The following is a 20,884-nucleotide window of genomic DNA, read 5'->3' as shown; positions in this document are numbered from 1 at the left end:
GAAACACAATCCACAGAAACATTTAAGAGAATCTACCTTTCGTGTTGAATTACAATTTGTATTGCCTCACTGCGCAAGCTATATTGTTAGTGGTCAAAAAAGCTGTATTGTTACATAGAGGTACAAACTAACAACTTTCTATTGAAGTACACTTTCTATTGAAGTACACAACCTTTTAGTTTGTGCTAATAACCGTGTTTTCACAATAATGCCCAGTAGATGGCAGTCTTTAAGGAACGACTACATGTCAGCAAAGACCAATCTTCCGCCCACAACATCCTTAGTTCTCTTCCACTAGTCCGGGCCAACATGGTGGGTACTGAAAAAAAATGTTCTCTTCGGAATCCACCGCAATCCTACTCCATATCAGTTATTCGCACGTTTAGTTTCAAACATGTCAATTATAGGTGCAAATGCCCTTAAGTTCTATGACTATAGATTCATCATATTTTGCATTACACAGATTTTTACGTTTAACACACTAGCGCTGTTAGCCTTGGTGGGAAGCTTGTTCACCGAAAACCACGGAGTTGTGACTATTCGGTGTATCAAACCTAACTTCCCCCACAGTAGAAGGACTTTGACCATCAGCCAAAACTTGTCGACCCATGCAACATCTACCTGGCACCTGTTAAATACCTGCTGCAGTTTGTCCATCGAAGTTAATCAGCTTGTCAGGGCTAACAACTAGAATCACATTCCATAAGAAATAAGCAATTTAAAAAGTTCTCAAGTGCACTAGGTTTACAAATTGTAAGACCGACTTGAAGAGGAGCGTTACTTTCATTACAATCTGTATAGATAAATGACATGTTCTATGAAATGGAATGGTAATTACCATTGCTAGTAGATGCACATAACCCGCTTTTACTTTTTTTCCGTATTAAAAGTAAAATCACAGAACCATATGCCTATGACCTTACTGGTACTATTTAGCCCACTAGCTGTGTCATGAGTTCATACTTTGTTAAATCACGTTAGTAATCCAACATAAATGACAAGTCTTGTTAAGTTAGTACTGACTATCTGTCATTTGTTCTCAGGGTCGAGTCAGGACCAAGACGGTGAAAAAGGCCGCTAGAGTCATCATTGAAAAGTACTACACCCGACTTGGCAATGACTTCCACGTCAACAAGAGAGTTTGTGAAGAAATTGCTATCATCCCCAGCAAAGCACTGCGCAACAAGATTGCTGGGTGAGTTCAAAGTAATCACATGGTCCCAGTCTGAAGGTCGAAAAGGTTGAACAAATATTTGAGATTTCTTTTCAAAAATAGTTTTGCATCATTCATGAGTACTTGATGAGGATTCTACTAAACTCCACTGAACTCTATTGTACACTGCTCTGCTTTACTCTGTTTTTGGCTTTTCTGTTCTCCTCTACTCCCCCTGTGAACTTTTTTTTCCACACAGTGAGGGTGAATGGGAGTAGAAAACAAGTTTTGGAGGAAAAAAAGGGGGGAACCACTTTCCTCTGGCCTCCAGGGAAATGTGTTCTCCCTGTGTTCTCAGTGTAAAAGACAGGTGTATAGATGAAACTTGTTATACATAATGATCACCAGCATCACTGTATTGCTTAATAAATAGCCAGACCCAGACTGTAATATACAGGGGGGGACCACTTTCCTCAGGCCTCCAGGGAAATCTGTTCCCCTTGTGTTCTCAGTGTAAGACACTGGTGTATAGATGAAACTTGTACATTATAATCTGTGTGAAATAATGAATGAAAGATTTTAGTATAAAAAAAAAACACTGACTTGCCTATTTATCATACAGTTCAATAGTTTATTTGTGCCTGCAACAAAACGTAAGGTTGTTAAAAACAAAAATGCTTAACAATAAACTAAAATATAAACTACTATCCGAACAAGAAAATGCTCACGAAGAACTAGGCATTTGCAGTTCAAATTGGAATACCTTAGAAATTACAGTAGTGCTGCTACTACTGTAGGTTACATTAGACGGATTAGCACTAGTTGTTACAGACTTTGAAAACAGGGACTGACTAACCGTGCGTGTCCACTACAGCGGAGCGGCGCGGAGCGGCGCGGAGATCGGGCGTTGACGCTCGCGTACGCTCCCACAATGCCCTATCAGCCGACGCGCCGCTCCGCTGTAGTGGACACGCACGGTAATGATTGAGCAATACAAAGATTGAGCAAAACAACTATACTAGACGGGACGCTGTTCATTTGGAGCCCTGACAGCAACAGCTATGGAACACTGTAAAGGCAGAGCCCTGTACACTTAAGTGACTTCCAAACAATTCACATCCAATTTCAGAGTGTAATGTTGACACATTACCACGGAAATTATATAGTTGGACAATTATCACACAATCAGGTGGTACACAAGCTGTCATCTCTGTGACTTTCGTTGATATAACCTTCAACAACAAAAAAACAAATGTTTCATTTCTATGTTGTCGTTTGTCTCACTGTTCAGGTATGTAACTCATCTGATGAAGCGCATCCAGAGGGGCCCAGTCCGAGGCATCTCCATCAAGCTGCAGGAGGAGGAGAGGGAGAGGAGGGACAACTATGTGCCTGAGGTCAGTGAGCTCTCTCTAAAGGCCCAAAATACACCAACCCAAAAACCTGCCGACTGCTCAAGCCCTCAAGTTGGCCATTGAGCCAACGACATGAGACCCATGTGGTCTTATGTTTTTAGCCAAGTTGGCAACAGTGCTCTCATTAGGTCAAAATGATAATGACTATGATTAAATATGTCTCCACGGCCATCAGTTGGACCCCAACTGTTTTTTTTATGTAGGTCACAAGGTGTGTTTTGGGCTTAAAGACCACTCTTAGCCCAGTCTACTCAGAGGGTGGTTATAAGAAGTACAAATGGGGCAGTTGGGTATTGAAACTACCTTTCAATTGATTGTAGGCATGAACCAAGTCCCTGAGGAAATGTGTCACTCACATGTAGTTGTATAAAAATTTGTCTTGTTTTTGGTCTTGTCTAGGTCTCTGCTCTCGACCACGAGCTCATTGAAGTGGACCCAGACACAAAGGAAATGCTGAAGATGCTGGTGAGTTCTGAAGCAAAGCTTTTTGGTTAACGAAGAGTCATGTAGGAGTTTACATCAATTCCAAGCATAATACATTCTTTGTTGAAGATGTTTTCCTGGATGCCAGGATAAGTGTAATTTGTATTCAGCAATAATGACAAATAATCATGGCTGCTTTAAAGATAGCAAGCCTCGTGACACGAGTATGACTGTCATCGCCTCAGATGACCGTCAGGATGTCATTCTCTGGTCGTGGTAAGAGGATAAACATGTTCCTTGTTTCCTTTTCTAGGACTTTGGTGGATTGTCTAACCTTCAAGTCACCCAGCCAACCATCGGAATGAACTTCAAAACGCCCAGAGGAGTCTAGACACACAACATTTCTCTCTCAATAAAATGAATAAACCTATATGGGTGTCTGTGTGCTCTCTAACAAGTAAAGGTGCCATGCTGACTACCTACAACAACTAAAGTTAATGTAACCTAGAACAATACTAACTTTTCTATTAATTTTCCATCTATGACAGTCTCTGGGAAGCTGCGGTTATTTTAACACGTCTATTTTTAATCAGTAATTATGTTCAGGATTGGCTACACCTTTTCCCAAGAGCCATTTCCTTGTGGAAAAAATTCCTAACTCCTCCCAGATTAGGGTAGCAAAATATTTTTTTTTCTACTTTTCAACATAAATTATCCTGTAGTATCATTTGGAGGAAAGAAAATAATGCATCAAACTAATGCTTAATTTGACATAAAAATCTAAACTATAATATGAATATAAATCACATTGAAGGACAGCACACATACTTTATTGTTTCATGAAGTACTTTATTGAAAAAGCAACGTGCCAACGTTTTAGATTAATTCATCATTAGTCAATATTAAATTGAAAACTCTTTTACATAATGTCATCGTACAGTGAACAGGCCATTATCTGTCATCAGCTGTTTGCTCCTACTCATTGTGGCGCCATCTTGTGGTTAAATCAAAACAAATCAAGCCAGCCAAAAAAACAAACAGGAAAACTGCATAACTTCAAACAAATTGTATCAAGATTAAATAATTGATATTTAGCTTTATTAAAAAGTTTATCTACTGAAAGCAAACATACGCTTGTATAAAAACAACAGTTTTTTGTCTTTAATTCAGAAAACAGCGTTCTATATGAGCATATCAAGATAACAATAGTAACAACACACGACTACAAAAGGTTGTGTGTTGTCTAGTTCGCCGGCATTTATTTAAGTCTGACGATCAGCACGTGGATGCTCAAGTAGCCTACTTCTAATTTTGGAAAAAATGTTCCGTCTTTTTCCCCGATTCATGAAGGTCAAAACTACACTTAATAATTCGCATTTGCAAATTTGCCCTATATCAGCTGATTGACATAACTGTTATTATTGATTGACCAGCGATTGTCACGCCTTATTGGGATGAACTTGACCAATGCTTATCAAGGGAGCCAAATAAATGTCCTGGTGCATGTAACTCAGTCAGGCTAATCCATTTGCACTTCAGGGCCACCGTAGGAAATCTCATTGGCCAACCCTGTGCCCACCCCCAGCTTCCAAAATCGTCACTTATGTGCTGTAGGCCTAATTGAGCTCTATCCTAGTCACCTGGCGTTGTTAGCGCACATGTTGTCAATTTGAGTTAATTAACAACCGAATTCATAAATATTGTTTTCAGACGGAGGTTTTCTTATGTGTGAAATATTTGTAATTGACAAACTATGGCGTTTTCTCTGGTGAGTTGGCCAACAAAACAATGTTGTCAATTGTTACAAATAATAAGACAATTTGGATAGCTTATGTATCAAGGCTCCCAGTCGATTTGCTTAGCTAGCCAGTGGTCGACAACGTAAAGCTTCCATCTCTAACATTAACTTGAGGCATACTACATATGCCTAATGGTTAGTGTTTTGAAAGTAGTTTGAGTAGCCTATGCTGTAGACCTATTTATTTCATTGGCCTCAACAACAGTTTCAATCCTTACCTCATGGGTACTGTGAACATCTTTTGTAAAGCATGGCAATTTGTATTTGTCTCCAGAGAGACGAGAGAGCCCATGACCGTTGGGGCACTGAGGCTCCGGCCTTGTCTGCATGCAGTAACGCCGACATATTTCGTAGAATGAACACAATGTTGGGCAACGCGCTTGACTTGACCGGCGTATGTACCACACCAAATACTAAGGGAAAGCGAGACCTACTGACAGGTAAATTGTACATTACTGCTATCTAAAACTTCCATTGCAATGCAACAGATGGTTATGGACTTAATTCAGCCCTTTTGGCCAGATCATTATTATTCAAGTGCCGTCAGCTGATTTCATGCGGCACTGCTCATTCTGCAGCATTGCAGCACTTAAGGTTTCCGAAGACTGAAGTATTTGCCAAGGATAACCAAAGCAAGCAGTACATTTCATCCTGCTCTCCCCTTTGATTAGCTAATCTGAAGTTAAAATGTTGTCTTTGGAGAGACTAGAAATGTAGTTTGAAAAAATCTGTGACCTTAAGCATGATTAGATTTGCAGGTAGGCTACATCATTGGCCCAGTGTGACCTTTTAGTTCCAGTGTAGTTGTCAAATGTAAGATGGTAAACTAGCTTAAATAATGCATGTGACAGTTGGCTAAATTTAGATTGCACTTCATTTGAAGTCAATGTAATACTAATTTCTACTATCCCATCTACTACAGCAAAGGACATTAACAATAACCTAGAAATCCTGGTCCCACAGTAAAAATGTGTTTGAAAACAATGCAGTCTGGTATTGTAATGAAGTTTCATTGATGGCCTATGCACTGCCTTCCTCTGCCTTACCCAGAGTTGCTGAATCAGGGCTGTAGCTAGCAGTTGGAAGCTGGCCAGCGCTGAAGAGCGATGGGAGGAGCTGGCTCTGCAAATTGCCTAGCATCGTCTGACATATGACAAGTCAGCTGCTGCTGTAGTTGCGTGTGTCTAAATCAAAAGAACAAACCTTCCCTGATCTCCACTGAATCTAACCATTTTCCAGTCGCCTTTTTCATTTGCCTCCTGAGACTATTCTTTCTCCTCCCTCGGTGCCTTGCCTGCCCACCCTCCCTTGTTTGCCAGCTCGCTCACGAAACGAGATCCACAGTGACTGTCTGCCAGCGACATGAGGAAGGAGGGGCGTGTGGCTCTTTCAGCCAGCCAGGATCTGAGACAGGAATTTTTTCATTACACAGTTGTTAGTTAGAAAAACCGAAAGGGGGGGTGGCGGTCGGTGCGAGCTGGGGGAGGCTGCTAGCTGATGTCATTAGCAGGGGTGTGCAAGTGCATCAGCAGCCAGGTCACATGCTGCTAGGTGGGTCAGTGATGTGGACGGAGATGCATGGCAGTCGCACCGAGCACAGTCGCAGCAGGTTAGCCCCTCTGCCTACAGTGATAAGACTAAAGGAAGGGTGGTCGCTACTCTGGGACTTTTTGATCTATGATTTTATTTTTAAAGAAGCTATTTTGTCCACAACACCCTTTTCTCATCCCTAAGGGGTGAATGGAGACTACCAAACAACTATTTTTCTCTAATCATTCTCTCTCTGTCTGGTCTCTCCCCTCCGTGTCTCTGGCTGTCTCCATCCGCATTCAGACCGGCAGGAATCGGAGCTGGCTTCAGTGGGCAGCAGGATGCTCTTTCCTGGCAGTGGTGGCATTAGTGGCTCCCAGGAGGCTTCCTCAAGGGGCCTGCCCGACGTCAATGATCTGGGCCTCGGCCTCCAGTCCCTCAGCTTGTCAGGCTGGGAGCGTCCTTGGAGCAGCCACGATGCTGACACACACCCCACTGCCTCCACCCAGGCCCAACTCGGCTCTCCCTCCAGTAAGTGCTGTCCATAAACCAATTTTCTTTAAAGTCTTTATTTGACTGTGAAACAAGCTCTGGAAGTTAGATGTCGCTTATTTAATAAAGTGTGTAGTTGACTCTTGATCTATGACCTGTAATAGATGTTTGTTATACAGAGTTGCAATGTGGGCATGTGTCTGAGGCCTCTGGTCTGGACATTGTTGGAATATGTGAGCATGTGACTGGCGGTTCTCCTCATCCCCCTAGATTTAGAACTATGCGTATGAGGGCAAGCTGTCGCTGCTTTCCAGAGGATGATGTGGCACTTTTCCTTTGCTACATTTTTTTCTGGTGAACCATGTGGTGTTTTTGTATTAAATCTTTTAATGTTTGAGTTTTACTTCCTGTAGTTGTCAGACCTGTTGCAGCTCTCCAATGTATGATACATTTTGATGTGTAATTTATAACCAAAATGTACCACACCTAGCCCACTTGCTGACCCATTTTTGTTGTGCTGCTGCCGACTGATTGCATCACAGCACACCCCCACACCATCCAGACACTTCATTAGGAGTGTAGCTCGAAACTGGGCCTTCAAAGTGGGGCAGTCCTGTGTGCCATGGCTGCATGCAGCTAGGTTTCCTCAGCACCTGAGTCAGTGTACTGGGACCATTTCATAGTTGACATTTGGCAGGTCTGCTGACCATGTTTGTCAGAGAAGGCAATAGAGCTGACTGTCTTCAGGGTGCATGCTCTTGTTGCATAGGCCTTGTATGCTGCTAGTGGCTACTCCTTGAGTGCATTTATTTGTCATGTAACCCTCCAAGCACTTGGACATAGTTCAGTGTTTTGAGTACTGGGATGCTAACTGCAATGTTGATTTCCTTCCAAACATAAAGCCTACATGTGCTTTGTTAGCTGCAGTTGTTTTGTACTGTGCTTAGTGTAACCTTTTCTTAATGAATTTGGGCATGCCAAATCTCTTGGTACCAGAGGTATCTTGGATGAGGCAAGAAATGCATGTATGAAAATTTTTTTGGCTCTCTGGAGGGGAGGGAGAAGATTTCACTCTTGTAAGGCAATGTCATCGTCATTTTTCCACTTATTTGTGGTTGCTGTCTATTTAATGCTGTGTCATTGTTACAGTGCTGGGCATGCTGGGGAGTCCCCTAGGCAACATCCTGGGCAGGCCACTGGGCTACCCACCTGGCGAGCCCATGGGCACCGCGGCCGACTTCCTAGACAAGTTCCCTGGGATGGCACGCATGGGAGGCCGTCTGGACTCGCGCTCTTTCCTGGACTCGCGCTCTAGCAGCCCCGTGGACTCTGAGACCAGCGGCTTCAGCTCTGGCTCCGATCACCTCTCTGACCTACTGGTTAGTGGAGTTCATGTTTTGTCCTTCATGGGAATGAGCACGTTGGGCTTTTTATTCATTTATCTTGTACGCAATGCATCCATGAACAAGGAATCCTGGATAGATTTGTCAGTTAACAGTTGATAAGTCTTCCGAGGACTTAAATGGTCAATTGAATTTCAATATGTATAGACTAAATCTCTTATCGCCCACTCCCTGCACCAGTCCTCCCTGAGGATATCCCCTCCCCTCCCCTTCCTCATGTCCAACATGCAGAAGGACCCCCTGCGCCTTAACCTAAGCTCCCGTCTGGACCACCACCTCGACAATAGCGCTGGCTCCCCTCTCACCCCCCCATCCAGTGCCAGTCCTTCTTCAGGCACCCTGGCCCGCCGTTGGCCCGCCTCCTCACTGTGGCCCGGTCTGGACCTGCTGGACACACCCGATGACCCCTTCAGCATCGAGAGGGAGGCCCGTCTCCACAGACAAGCTGCAGGTAAAGGGCAAAGATTTGGAAGAGTGCATGTATGATCACCACTAGTAAGGACTACAATTGCCATCATATCCTACCAATTTCTTTAGGTCATCAGCAGATGGCATAAGGTTGATCATTTTTAATAAGTCTGATCAGAAATGTATCCCTTGTCAATGTAAATTACTGTCTTTTCAAAGAGTCACTATTTCCTGTTTAGTCTCCGTAAGACATTTTAACCAGTTGACCCCCCCCCCCCCCCCCCCCCCCCAGCGGTTAACGAGGCCACCTTCACCTGGAGTGGACAGCTTCCTCCACGGACTAACAAGAACCCTCTTTACTCCTGCAAAGTCTTCTTGGGAGGAGTGCCCTGGGACATCACTGAAGGTACCAAATGCAGTCCATTTTAAACCTTGAACCATATTCAAATCTCAGATTAAGATTACATTTTGATTTCAAGTGGTGGCTGATTACATTTTGATTTCAAATGGCTGTCTCCCCCTCCCCCTCCCAGCTGGCCTGATCAGCACATTCAGTGGTTATGGCCCTCTCAGTGTCGAGTGGCCGGGTAAGGATGGCAAGCACCCTCGCTGCCCTCCCAAAGGTAATATGCCTAAAGGTAAAAAACTGGCTGGTAGGATAACTACTTTATTCCTCAAGGGATTTAAGGTTGCACAGGGGTGAGCACAGCATGCTGGTGAGTTTATTTTGGCAGATCAGCAACTTTCCTTCCAATTAGCTTGGAGTATGCACAAAATGATTTTCAGACTTTTGAAGATGTAGCATTGTTGACTCAATATTCCACTCATGGTTGTCTTACCTGTGACAAGTCAACTTAGTCAAGAAATGACCGGTAGATGTTCTGAGAAGTGTTCATATATAATAACTCCTGTTCTACTGCATGATTCTTGCAGGCTATGTGTACCTGGTGTTTGAGAATGAGAAGTCAGTGCGTGGACTGCTTCAGGCCTGCTCTCAAGACCTGCTCCACCCAGAGGACAACGGAGAGTACTACTTTAAGATGTCCAGCCGCAGGATGCGCTGCAAGGATGCAAGTTTGCTTTAACTGTTCCTGTGATTTAACTGCCTTGACAATAGCTTGGAAGCTGAGCATGTTTCCCTAATCAGTGATTTGTTGATTATGCAGTGAATCTGGATGCATCATTGAGTATGTAAACAAAAGTGAATTCCCCCCAGCCTTGGTTCAAATTCCTGGGTTTGACTTGTCCAGTCATGAGGATAACAATATTGTAGTTAAATGTTTATTTTAAAACCAGTTTGACCCTTCATCTTCCCTTCGTCTAACTGGTTTCTTTGTTCACTACCACAGGTGCAGGTGATCCCTTGGGTGATCTCAGACAGCAACTTTGTGCGCTGCCCCTCCCAGCGCCTGGACCCTAGCAAGACTGTGTTTGTGGGGGCATTGCACGGCATGCTTAATGCTGAGGCCCTGGCCAGCATCATGAACGACCTTTTCGGAGGGGTCATGTATGCTGGTATTGACACGGACAAGCACAAGTACCCCATAGGTGACAGATTCTTGAAGGCTGGTGGAAACAAATGCAGTTAGCTGGCTCAATTATTTAAAGTCAGTCGATGCATCATACTTGTTGATTTGGGATGTTTCGTTTTGGTCTAGGTTCTAGTGCCTAGTCTAGTTTGCTTGCATGCCTGACTACACTACTTGACCTTTCACACCTAATTATTTTTGATACAGGGTCTGGCCGTGTCACCTTCAACAACCAGCGCAGCTACCTAAAGGCTGTGTGTGCTGCCTTTGTTGAGATCAAAACCCCCAAGTTCACAAAGAAGGTAAGGGGGGGAAGCCCAATTAATTCAACAAAATGTCCTGTAAATGTGTGACCGGGGCATCAATCTGAATGCATGTTTACTTGTGTTCGTGCGGCGTAATGGTGCTTCTTCCCCAGGTTCAGATTGACCCATATCTGGAGGACTCCATGTGCCAGGTGTGCAGCCGCCAGCCAGGACCCTTCTTTTGCAGAGACCAGGCAAGTTTTTACACTAGGTTTTTTTTTGTCTTTTCTGTTCCAACCATCAACTTGCTTCCAATAGTTTTTCAATAAGTGCCCATTCCCCAGGCCTGCTTCAAGTACTACTGCCGCTCCTGCTGGCACTGGCAGCACTCCATGGACATCCTGAGCAACCACCGGCCCTTGATGCGTAACCAGAAGAACCGGGACTCCAGCTAGAGTCCAGGAGTCCTTCTACAGCTAGGGGCCAGGAGTGAAAGCCCCACACCACACGGGGTGAGGCTGCCCACTGAGCAGAGCACGAGTCCCAGGGTCCTTCCCCCAACTCCCCGCACTGGAGAGAGGGGAGGGCACGACGGCACTCCACCAGAGCTGGGGATAAACACAAAGTTCACTTGCACTTGCTAAATTTTTGCTGTTTACTTGTTCACAATGGCACTATGCACAGTGACCTTGTTGGGATGGACAAGGGTGGCCCTCCCTCACACTTATGCAGTTGTCCCAGACTTGGTAAATTGATGGTTTCAGGCCAGGGTTCAAATGTAGATGAAAATGCCTTTTTTTTTTCCTTTTTGATTTGTTTTACATGTGTTGCATATTGATAGAGCAATCATGCAAGTCTCATTGCCGTTCATTGGCAGATGCCATACAGTGCCTTTAAATTGCTTTCCCCTTCCCTCACCCCAAGTTGGCTAACTGTTTTTTCCTGTGCAAGCCAACTGGTGTTTTTTACTTTAGAAGAGAGTTGGGCTTACTTTAACCAGTCGCATTGCAGACATTTTTACGCAGTTTTTTACTAATTTGTACACAAACGGTTTTAAGTCATGACATGGAAATTTTGAACTGAATTCCACCTGGCGGCTTTTTAATTAATTTTTCATCCATTAATTTTTTTCCTTCAACCCCATGCATTTGCTTTGGGGCTGTTGGCAACTTTTCAGTTTTTCATCCCCACCCTTCCCAACGTTCAATAATGAACGGGCACATATAGAAATGGTGTTGAAGCATTACTTTGCTTGTATTGTCAGTCCAGTTCTTAGACAATTGTACAACATTGCAGGACACCGCTCCTGCTTGGTTACCATCAAGTTCAAATCAATTTAATGGGTACCATTACCAAGACTGGTGCAGATGTTGACATTTTGATTGTACATAGTTTATTGTTGCACTTTTTAATTTGCACTTTAGAGGGGGTGGCAGTGGTTTTTAAATCACTTGATTTGTACATAAGTAGATGGACAGGTATGTCTTGGGCAGGTAAGCCAGGAACTTAACAGCTGCTTGTTTCCTGTTGTATGTAGAACTTCCACTTTGCTGATCAAACAATGTACCCAGAGCTTGAATAGACCTACCACAGAATTCCCCCTTTCTTACCCCATTGCCTACCTTGTTCCAGTTAGACAATTACATTGCGCTGTGTGCCAAAGACTTATTTTTTCCTCCAAGTTTCACATGCTGAGCCTTGTCTTTTAGCCCAGCTGCATTTTAGAGTTTTGAAAGTCTACCTCATTGTGGTCTGCCAAGTTTGCTGCTACTTAACGGATGTGGAATATGTTCAGATTGGGCACAATAAAGGTGTTAAAGCATTATTTCTACTGTTTCTTAATGGAATGCACGCTGACGGTTATGTGACAGAATACAAGAATCAACTTCATTGCCAAGTATGCCTACACATGTTAAGTACATGTTTGAAGTTTCATCTTTTTACTTTACACCTTGTGGGGTTTGAAATTACTGCTGTGCTCTACCTACATCCTTTTTTAGCTGAATTTAGTCCTGCTCAAGTACCATGGTAGCTACTCAAAGACTTGTGTCAAACATGACCCTTACTGCTTTGACATGCAATGTCAAGGGACATAATGGGTTACATTTAAAAACGTAATTTCATCCTTTTTAGACGGTATTACAGCTGTGCTTGCATGGCATGAATTTGTGCAAGCAGTTTGCATGACATGCAATATGTTTGGTACAAACTGGCTAAACCTTGAAATGTGCAAATATCTATTGATCTACTGCTGTCTTTAGAAGATGGCTTATCTGTCACAATGGGTGTGGACTATTTTCATAGATGTGCAGTGTTCCAGAACCACAATGAGGAAGTATTCATTCCTTCCTTGTCACAAACACTTTCAAACTGTCAGTTATTTGTCTTAGTAATACTAGTGGTTATATTCCGATAGTTGAACTTATGGCAATCTAAATAAAATTTAATGAGAATTTAAGTTTATTACACGGTTGAAGTTAAGCATGTAAAACACTCATATCTGCCATTCAAATAGAAGTCCGTTCGAAACATTTTCCTAGATAATTTGCATGGGTCATAAGTGTGACTGTAGATGACGCTAACAAGTGTTGTACTATAGCAGCCAGTAGACTCCTGTGGATACCGTATCTATTCTTTGAGTTAGAAGGCCTGCGATTGAGTCTCTTGTGCCATATTTCAAATGGCACTGATGCATATTTCATAACATGTTACCTAATAAATGGTTTGTCTAACCAAGTATTTTTACTTACTAATAACATTTGTGGAAGCATAATTTGCATGCGTATGATAATTTAGCCATGATTATCGTATTAATGTTGAAAAGAATATTCGCCCAAAGTAAAGATACTAAAACCAAAACTCAATACATACATTTCTCCACCTGATAAGATGTTACACACAGTGATAATCATCGATTAGCTCCACTTTGTTAGGAAAAGTACTCATGGAAAAGAACAGTCCTTCCTGGGAGTTGCACATTAGCGTCAGAGGCATTGTCTCTGAGCTTTGAAGGTGTTTACTCTCTGGACATTGTCTGTCTTGCTCAGCACAATGACTTGCAGTCCAATGACATGAGTTGTGCTGTTGTAGGCTTGGTACCGCTTGGTAATCATCGCCACTTGGTGAAAGGCTGCATGTAGGGGTAGGTATGTTGTGTTCCTTAGTTTTGCAAGTCAGACTAATGTCTTCTACTGGTGAGGAACTTGCAAAACTATTAGTACAAGGGTGGTAAGAGGAGTCTTCTTCAAAAGGAGACAATGTGGGATCTTGATTTGTACCAAGAAATATTGGAGGAAAGGTGACCTTAATTTCATTGGAATTATAACTACCGTCACAAGGAAGTGCATGCCCCATAGTTAACAAGGTTGGGGTTTCCATCACTGACTGGTTTCCACCACTGAAATGGTTGATTGGTTTTGAGTTGGGAACATTCATGTAGCTTTGTGACTTAGAAGGGTCAACTGAATTGACGGAAAGATTGGGAAAGAGACTGAAGAGTTCCGCTTGAATTTTTGCTATTTGTTTTTGCGCATTGCATGGTGTCGGATCATTCATTGGCGGCGGACATGTGAGAGCATAACTCTGGGAAGAAAAGTCATGGACTGCTTCACTTTCAGACTCATCCCTCTGACCACTCCCATCTTGAATAGCCCTGCATTGTAAAAAAACATGTACGTAAGCTTAACTGATCACAGACACTTTTGTTTTGCTATGGGAATGGGTAACTTACAATTGTTTTGCTCCTGTCCCATTCATCTTAAGAGAATCAATTGAGATGGAACACAATGGGGTCTTTGAAGGAGAAAATATCTATAAAGAAAAACATTAAATAAGTAAGGCCATCTGATGTCATATATTGTATTGGAAGACGGCCCAGAGACATTGAATTAGTACAACTATTCAAGCCTACCCAAGGCTCTTTAGAATCCATTTTCAAAAGGGCTGGATTAGGATATTTAGGAACTGTATCCCAGCACTTATTTTTGAGTCTGCAAGGAAAAATAAATGTCAGCATACAGAGCTAACAATCTGTTGAGGATGAGAGCACTGAAGGATAAATCGTTAAGAGCTTCACACTGTACATACATAATTATGATTAAGGATGTCACTTACCTGATAAAACACCAAAACAGGAAACATGTTAGACTGATGGCAACAATGGACAGAGCAACGATGACAATCTTGAATACATGAGACAAACCCACAGCTGGGAAAGTAACGGAAAGTCAGGTTAGTTGAACAAAATAGTTTATCTACTACCTAAATGGTGGTATCACCTTAAACGTACGGGTAGTAAAGTGCCACTCTTCGCTGCTATCACTGAAATGTTCGCTGAAATATGTCCTGATTATTAGAACATATTTTGTATTTGGCTCCAAGTTCCTCCCAAGTATCTCAAACAACGTAGATGTGGTATTTTCGGACACCTAAAAAAGGACATTACATTTTTATTAGAATTAGACTACACACCATCATACATGTAATGGAACATAATCATTCAACCTTACCCCATCTATATCGCCCATTTTTTTGTATGTCAATTCAGTCGTCAGTTGATCGGCAAAAGATTTTTCATAGTTTGTTTTCCATGTTACCCCGAAATCTCCATTTGGTGATTGTTTCACCTCTGTAATTGTAGGACGTTTGGGTTTAACTGCAGGAATAAAACAGAATGATTTTAAATGGAGCCAATAATATTCACATATGAAGGGAAGTAGTATGCACATGGAACATAATTGTCACTGAAAAGACTCACTGCTGTCACTGACGCGGATTGTGAAACTCTGATTCCTTAGAGTTGCTGTAAATATTTCACCGATTGCTATATATCGCATAGAAATGGAGCAACTGCATATGACATCGCTTGATCTCACTAGTTCCTTCAAAATGCAACGAGGCCTATAGGAGCTGTGAATAGTACACAAAAAGAACAACAGTAAAATGACAGACTATCAAGATAGGCTATTACTGTAGAAGATGATGACTGTATAACAAAACAGGCTTACTCGTTCAGATCAGATGGTTTTAATTCCAGGTTATATTCACTACAGTTGGACTTCACAGAAGAAAAATGGCAATCCATGGTTTTATCATAGTCATTGTAACATTGAAGATCCATCCCACCGACAAGTGTTGCTACAAATAATACATGATGTTATTGTATGTTCACTTTCATATGCTTATTACATTTTTACACTTGTTTCGCAATTAAACTTACCACAAGTCATGGATACAAGGATTTGCAAATACATTCTTACGAGATTTCAAACGCAGCGAAGTTGAAACTGAAATAGACAAATAGTTCATTTTTGCTAACTCTTTGCCAAAATTGTTAGAATGTTAATGACACAAAGGGTATGTAGCGTAGTCCTAGCACTACATGGTCGAAAGAACAATGTATGCGCTCACCTTCAACGTCAGTTTGAAGAGGAAGTAATTGTTATAATTCCTAACGCTTAACTGTGTTTAATCAGAGTAAATTGATTAATAAAGTCTGATTAAAGCTTTGAATGCTGGAATCGAGTCTGCTGATAGAACCTATTCAGTTACACGACTGTCAAATATCTGACGAAGATATTAAGTTGGTAAGTCAATCGCCGTAACTTTCTGTTCCTGGAATTCGCGTTCCTGGCAGCACGATGAGGACACACCTTTCGTGGGAAATGCGTCCCCTTTCCTTAGGAAAACATCAAGTTTGTTCTGGATTGTCATCTTTTTAGCTAATTTAGGTAGACTATGCTTTGTGGTTTTTTATGATGAATTTGTGAACAATTTAGGAATGTTAACACGATCTTCCTGTAATGTTGAGTAGCCTCTGTAGGCTATGTTTTAAAATAGTGTATGGCTACTGTTAGCCTAAAGCCTAGCTAAGGCGGGTACGCATTTCAACCAGTTCACGCTGACGTTTGTATTTCTCAGCTGACAAGTATAGTAAGGGTGACCAGACGTCCTCTTTTGTCCTCTTTTCGAGACCTAAAAAATGCGGCCGGCAGGGATTCATAAAATTGGCCGGGATTTTGCTTCGTCTGATATTTGTGTTTCTCTGGGTCTTTCACAAACTATTACGCACTTACAAGTCTTGGAAAGGGTAGGGGAGATGGAAGAGATGGGGGGGGATGGAAGTAACACTTTGTTTGAGCGTCAGTAATTCAGTGGTTGTTTGTGCTAGGTCTCTCAAACTTTGAGACATACTACCCATATCTGTCTTCTATAAATATAACTCACTTGGACATCTACTACGCAATCACAGATTATGTGAGTTAGTGCCAAATACAAAGAGTTCCATTGTTACAACCTACCCCACAACTGGGGTGAGTTGTAACACTAGCTGTGGATGGATGTAACAACGAGAGGTAATTTGCTAAATAAGGTCCACACTATAATTTATACAAGACATTACAGCTACTACGATAGCCTACATGGGGCTTCTACTTGAACCCTCCTCTCTTTGCTCCTGTGCGGCTTTAAAATATCTGTACAATGTGACGTGACAGATGGAATGGGCCTTGGCGACTGATGTCTCAGATTTTCCCTGCCTGACTTCAATTTCAGCCATTCTTAAAATGTCTGCAGGGACACCCCTGTCTGCCTTACTCTTCCACTGCCTAGGCATGCTAGAAAAAAGGTGAAAAGTACAAAAAGCATTTTGAGTCATAATAAGTGGATGGTTGTTGCTGAATGTGGATGAACTGTTACAACCACCCCCACAACAACCAGCCATTACATAGGTAACTGTTTAAGGTATGTGGGTTTGAAGTTAGAATGAATGCTAAGCATCAAATTAAACTAGAGAAACGGCTACTTTAGGTGATATCAATTGCAACCTTGCAACTTCAATAGAATGAACGCTAGGCAAAAAACTATCTTGATATAAAAAAAAAACTTTCTTACCTGAAAATCAGTTTTTGGGTTGTAAAATTCACAGCGTTGCTTACAGAGACATGCCACTTTTAATGTGAGATTGAAAAGGAAATGGGAGTCTATGATATTGATGACATCACCGTAGTTCTTTTCTTTTTGGTCAAACTGACAGTGTTACAACAAACCCCTTGTTACTTTCATCCCCTGTCACACTTACTTTCCACCTTCTTGCGCGAGCTCTGACTGTAGAGAGAACTGTCTTTTTGATCAGATAGTGCGGCATGCAATACACGGCCAATACAGAGGAAGTGTCCTCTTTTTCACAAACTCAAATTTGGTCACCCGAACTATAGTTGCTTAAAGCAACATATTTACCGGCTGCATCACAGGCACTGCACGGTTTCTGTAACTTGATTATTCGGGCCTGCTCCTCGATAACACCTACCATATATTCCTATAGCATATACCAGATATTCTTACCACTTACCATATAGCGAGCCGCAAATGTGCCTAGCTTACTACAGGAACAATGTTCTTCCGAATTTTGCCTCCTCTGTCGGTTGTTGGTGTCTTATTTACGATAATGCAATATAGAAAATACAATACTTTTTACAGGCAGCACTGCATAGCATTGCGCTATGATTCCATAAGTCTGTGTGTCACCGACATCTTACTAAGCTCCTTCATTATGGGCACTGTGCACTAGTTTCTACAAATGTCTGCTACAGTAGGCTATGCAGTGCTGTAACACATCTTCACAACACATTACAGTACAAACAGTAAAAGTGAAAATGTGACTGATGTTTAATCTCTTGCAATCTTCCACTTTCAATAATGTTTTAATATGACACTGACATTCATGGAGAAAAAAATCTTTGAGAAAACAAAAACACAAAAGCGCTATTAACATTGATAATCCAAACTTTATGAGATAATGTACATGGTCTACTTCAACAGCACATGCAATAATTGCTTGTTTGTTGCTGGCAATGCTTAAATCTAAGCATATCCTTTAAAAAAGGCTATTTGTTGTGGTGCAAAGCATGTCTGCAGAAAGGAGTCATCCGTCCTTTAAAGGTTTTTAACCCTGAACTGAGCTTAAGCCTCTTAAAGTTAGTGATGCCACAATGTTGTTAGACTTGAGTTACTTGACTATTCACAAACAAAATTCAAGTTTGTATTTCTTCAATGTTAAAGTGCATCATATTGTTTATTGTTTAGTTTACTTTCCAAGAATGAAGATGCTGCACGGGGAGATAAGAAATAATAAAAAAAGGTCAGGAATTTCCAAAATCTCCATATTTCTTCAATGTAGATCTTCTCCAGAAAAATATGTAAATATCGAAAATTATTGGTGAATATTTTCAGCGTAGCTCATATCATTGCTTCTTCCTTCATTCTTTCTCATACTTATTTTCAGACTAGACGGTACAGTTGCCCAACATGTCAGCCATCAGCTGACATACCACCTTGAGGTTTTTATGTCTTTCAAAATAAAATGTATAAAAGTTAAATACATCTAAAGCTAATGAAACAGCTCAAACCATTTTGTCTGATGGAAAGCCAAACCCTGTATTCTTTTAATTATCTAGGAATGAGTAGTCAAGCCACATCTGGCTCCATCTTTCATCTATAATGTCAACATTTTAGCTTTCCTGTAAGTTATCGAAGGATAGCAGACGTTAATAGAGTATTAGGAAGTGAATGGCAGGACAGGTAAGGGCCCAGTAGTCTTAACAGTACATGGCTGTAGGTGTGACAGTGATGACTCATTCGGTCATGGGTCATTCCAGGGGAGTGTATAAAAGACGGGCCATCCATTCCAGTCTACTGAACAGATTTTGGCCTGGCAGTCTTGTGGACTGCCTGTTGTCTGGACTGCACCACCGTTGCTTGAGGAGTCGAGAGGGACAGTCCCTGAGTGTTGGATCCCCTGTATAGGTGTATGTATTCTGACCCCAATCCAACATTATCGTTCCTCAGCCACCTTCCTGTTGGCCTGCTCCTGCTCTTCCTTATCCTTCCTCTTTTGCCTCCGGAAAAAGCCAAGCTTGGCAGGAATAAAAAAAGCAAATTATTCTAAAATACCATTGGTGACATCCGGTTGGTAAAATTATTTTACAGTTTCCAAAAAGGCAATGGCACTAAGAAAATGACATGACATTACCTTTTATTTAAGAGTGAGATTGTCTTACCTTCCATAGACCTAGACTTAACAGGGCTAGAAGCAAGAGTCCTCCCAATGAACTCCCTATTACAATCCAAGTTGGGATTCTATAGTCCTCCTCTTTTCTAATCTCAAGGATTATCTGTAAGAATAACATACAAAACAAGAAAAGCTACCTTCATTTGAACCTGAAAAGGTACCCTTCTAACAGTGGATGTCAAATTACATGGATCTTAATAGGCTATTTCAGATGCCAGGGAAAAAAATGAATATTGCAGTTAAAATCTTTAGAAATCTGAGATCAATTTGAACATTGGAGACATATCTGTACCATCACAGGATTTCTGATCAATTCAATTATGTGCTTTAATGCACTATGTTTTATGTGTGATATTATCAAATAGATCAAAGAAAATGGAATGTAAGGCTTGCTCATGTCTGGAGGTTTTTGTTGTCAACAGTCAGTTTAAGCTTTTTGGTAAACAGTAGACCTAGAGTTGGGTAGGATACTGAAATTCGGTTCCACTATGGAACCAGTTCCTACGCAACCGTTAGGAATTGGACCAAATTAGAACGCAAATACTTTCCCTCTGTCGCTCCCAAACGAACGTAAAAATATCACACTTTATCTGTAGTCCACCATTAGCTAGCTATCTTTTAGTGCATTTTAAAATGTCTAAAGCGAAGCGGTCAAAAGTGTGGCTGTATTTCAGAGACAAGGATTCCGACATCGCAAAATGCAAGAAATGTTTCAAAACGATTAGCCTACTTGCAAAAGACGGAAACATGTTGAATGTATTGAAACATGTGGCGACACACGGGATACTTCTTAAAGCAGATGGATGCACCGTGCTCGACAGCTTGTAGACATAAGTCCCTGGTCCAAGTGACAAGTTTATCTTTCCAGAGAAGGCAAATATGGTAATTTTTTGCAAAAGAACTGCTAAAGTTTGAAGCTGGTTAAGTTGGCATACCAACTCAACATTATGTTGTTGTTAGTCTCCTTTTTAATAGTGTAACTGTTATTGTTAAATTATTGTAGCCTAGTTGTGTGTTAGGTGACTTATGTGTACTTAAGTACTTTAAAACGTTAATATTTACAACAACAAAAAACTATAAAAGAGCTTTTATGTCATTTTTCAGTTTTTCAAGAATCGGTTTAGGAATCTGAATCTTTTTAAAAGTACCGGTTCGGTACTTTCGTAAAATAGGAATCGTGAAAATCCAAACGATACCCAACTTTAGTAAATAGTAAGATGTTGATCCTCTTGTGCTTAAATTTTTGCCACATTTAGGGCCTATTTTATACTGTACATGCCCTTGGACATAAACTTGTGAGTCCCCATCAGTTGTGAGTATTGTTCACTAGATGGCAGCACATCTGCATATTTGACCACAGGATTACAAACATTGCTGCTGGTCCTTTCGGTCCTTCAGCACCTTTCAGTAGTGTGTTGGAA

General features: G+C 41.5%; 4 protein-coding genes across 4 annotated transcripts in view; 2 read left to right on the top strand and 2 right to left on the bottom strand.

Moving 5' to 3' along the window:
* The first annotated feature begins 204 nt into the window (after nucleotides 1-204).
* Nucleotides 205-3,421, top strand: LOC124481801 (40S ribosomal protein S17-like). Its single transcript, XM_047042043.1, has 5 exons — nucleotides 205-312; nucleotides 1,044-1,195; nucleotides 2,445-2,550; nucleotides 2,968-3,033; nucleotides 3,305-3,421. Exons 1-5 carry the CDS (start codon nucleotides 220-222, stop codon nucleotides 3,380-3,382), a joined length of 495 nt encoding a protein of 164 aa, XP_046897999.1. The 5' UTR covers nucleotides 205-219; the 3' UTR covers nucleotides 3,383-3,421.
* A 2,307-nt stretch (nucleotides 3,422-5,728) lies between these two features.
* On the top strand, nucleotides 5,729-12,627 carry cpeb1b (cytoplasmic polyadenylation element binding protein 1b). Its single transcript, XM_047042333.1, has 11 exons — nucleotides 5,729-6,398; nucleotides 6,623-6,850; nucleotides 7,961-8,190; nucleotides 8,395-8,665; nucleotides 8,915-9,028; nucleotides 9,156-9,245; nucleotides 9,556-9,692; nucleotides 9,972-10,170; nucleotides 10,359-10,453; nucleotides 10,570-10,650; nucleotides 10,741-12,627. The coding sequence occupies exons 1-11, from the start codon at nucleotides 6,368-6,370 to the stop codon at nucleotides 10,849-10,851; spliced, it is 1,587 nt and encodes a 528-aa protein (XP_046898289.1). The 5' UTR covers nucleotides 5,729-6,367; the 3' UTR covers nucleotides 10,852-12,627.
* A 206-nt stretch (nucleotides 12,628-12,833) lies between these two features.
* On the bottom strand, nucleotides 12,834-16,248 carry LOC124482011. Its single transcript, XM_047042332.1, has 10 exons — nucleotides 15,806-16,248; nucleotides 15,615-15,681; nucleotides 15,403-15,532; nucleotides 15,153-15,304; nucleotides 14,905-15,050; nucleotides 14,685-14,823; nucleotides 14,510-14,603; nucleotides 14,307-14,385; nucleotides 14,127-14,206; nucleotides 12,834-14,048 (listed from the first exon to the last, which is right to left on the bottom strand). The coding sequence occupies exons 2-10, from the start codon at nucleotides 15,646-15,648 to the stop codon at nucleotides 13,289-13,291; spliced, it is 1,614 nt and encodes a 537-aa protein (XP_046898288.1). The 5' UTR covers nucleotides 15,649-15,681; nucleotides 15,806-16,248; the 3' UTR covers nucleotides 12,834-13,288.
* A 2,193-nt stretch (nucleotides 16,249-18,441) lies between these two features.
* The window catches only part of itga11a (integrin, alpha 11a), a 35,395-nt gene continuing 32,952 nt past the window's right edge, over nucleotides 18,442-20,884 (bottom strand). Inside the window, exons 29-30 of the mRNA XM_047042477.1 lie at nucleotides 19,453-19,566; nucleotides 18,442-19,307 (exon numbers count right to left, since the gene is read on the bottom strand). Of these exons, the coding sequence (XP_046898433.1) occupies nucleotides 19,227-19,307; nucleotides 19,453-19,566 (195 nt within the window). The 3' untranslated portion in view covers nucleotides 18,442-19,226. The remainder of the gene's footprint in view (nucleotides 19,308-19,452; nucleotides 19,567-20,884) is intronic.

Source organism: Hypomesus transpacificus, chromosome 19 (assembly GCF_021917145.1).
Source record: "Hypomesus transpacificus isolate Combined female chromosome 19, fHypTra1, whole genome shotgun sequence".
Taxonomy (NCBI): Eukaryota; Metazoa; Chordata; class Actinopteri; order Osmeriformes; family Osmeridae; genus Hypomesus; species Hypomesus transpacificus.
This window is presented reverse-complemented; position numbering and strand designations above follow the sequence as displayed.

Coding starts and splice junctions, on each gene's coding strand:
- cpeb1b (XM_047042333.1), top strand. CDS start 6,368: ATGGCAGTCGCACCGAGCACAGTCGCAGCAG. Junction 8,666..8,914: donor TCTCCACAGACAAGCTGCAG/GTAAAGGGCAAA, acceptor CCCCCCCCCCAG/CGGTTAACGAGGCCACCTTC. Junction 9,029..9,155: donor GCCCTGGGACATCACTGAAG/GTACCAAATGCA, acceptor TCCCCCTCCCAG/CTGGCCTGATCAGCACATTC.
- LOC124482011 (XM_047042332.1), bottom strand. CDS start 15,648: ATGTATTTGCAAATCCTTGTATCCATGACTTGTG. Junction 15,051..15,152: donor AATCCGCGTCAGTGACAGCA/GTGAGTCTTTTC, acceptor TTATTCCTGCAG/TTAAACCCAAACGTCCTACA. Junction 14,207..14,306: donor TGGATTCTAAAGAGCCTTGG/GTAGGCTTGAAT, acceptor TTTTCTTTATAG/ATATTTTCTCCTTCAAAGAC.
- LOC124481801 (XM_047042043.1), top strand. CDS start 220: ATGGCAGTCTTTAAGGAACGACTACATGTCAGCAAAGACCAATCTTCC. Junction 313..1,043: donor CACTAGTCCGGGCCAACATG/GTGGGTACTGAA, acceptor ATTTGTTCTCAG/GGTCGAGTCAGGACCAAGAC. Junction 3,034..3,304: donor AGGAAATGCTGAAGATGCTG/GTGAGTTCTGAA, acceptor TTCCTTTTCTAG/GACTTTGGTGGATTGTCTAA.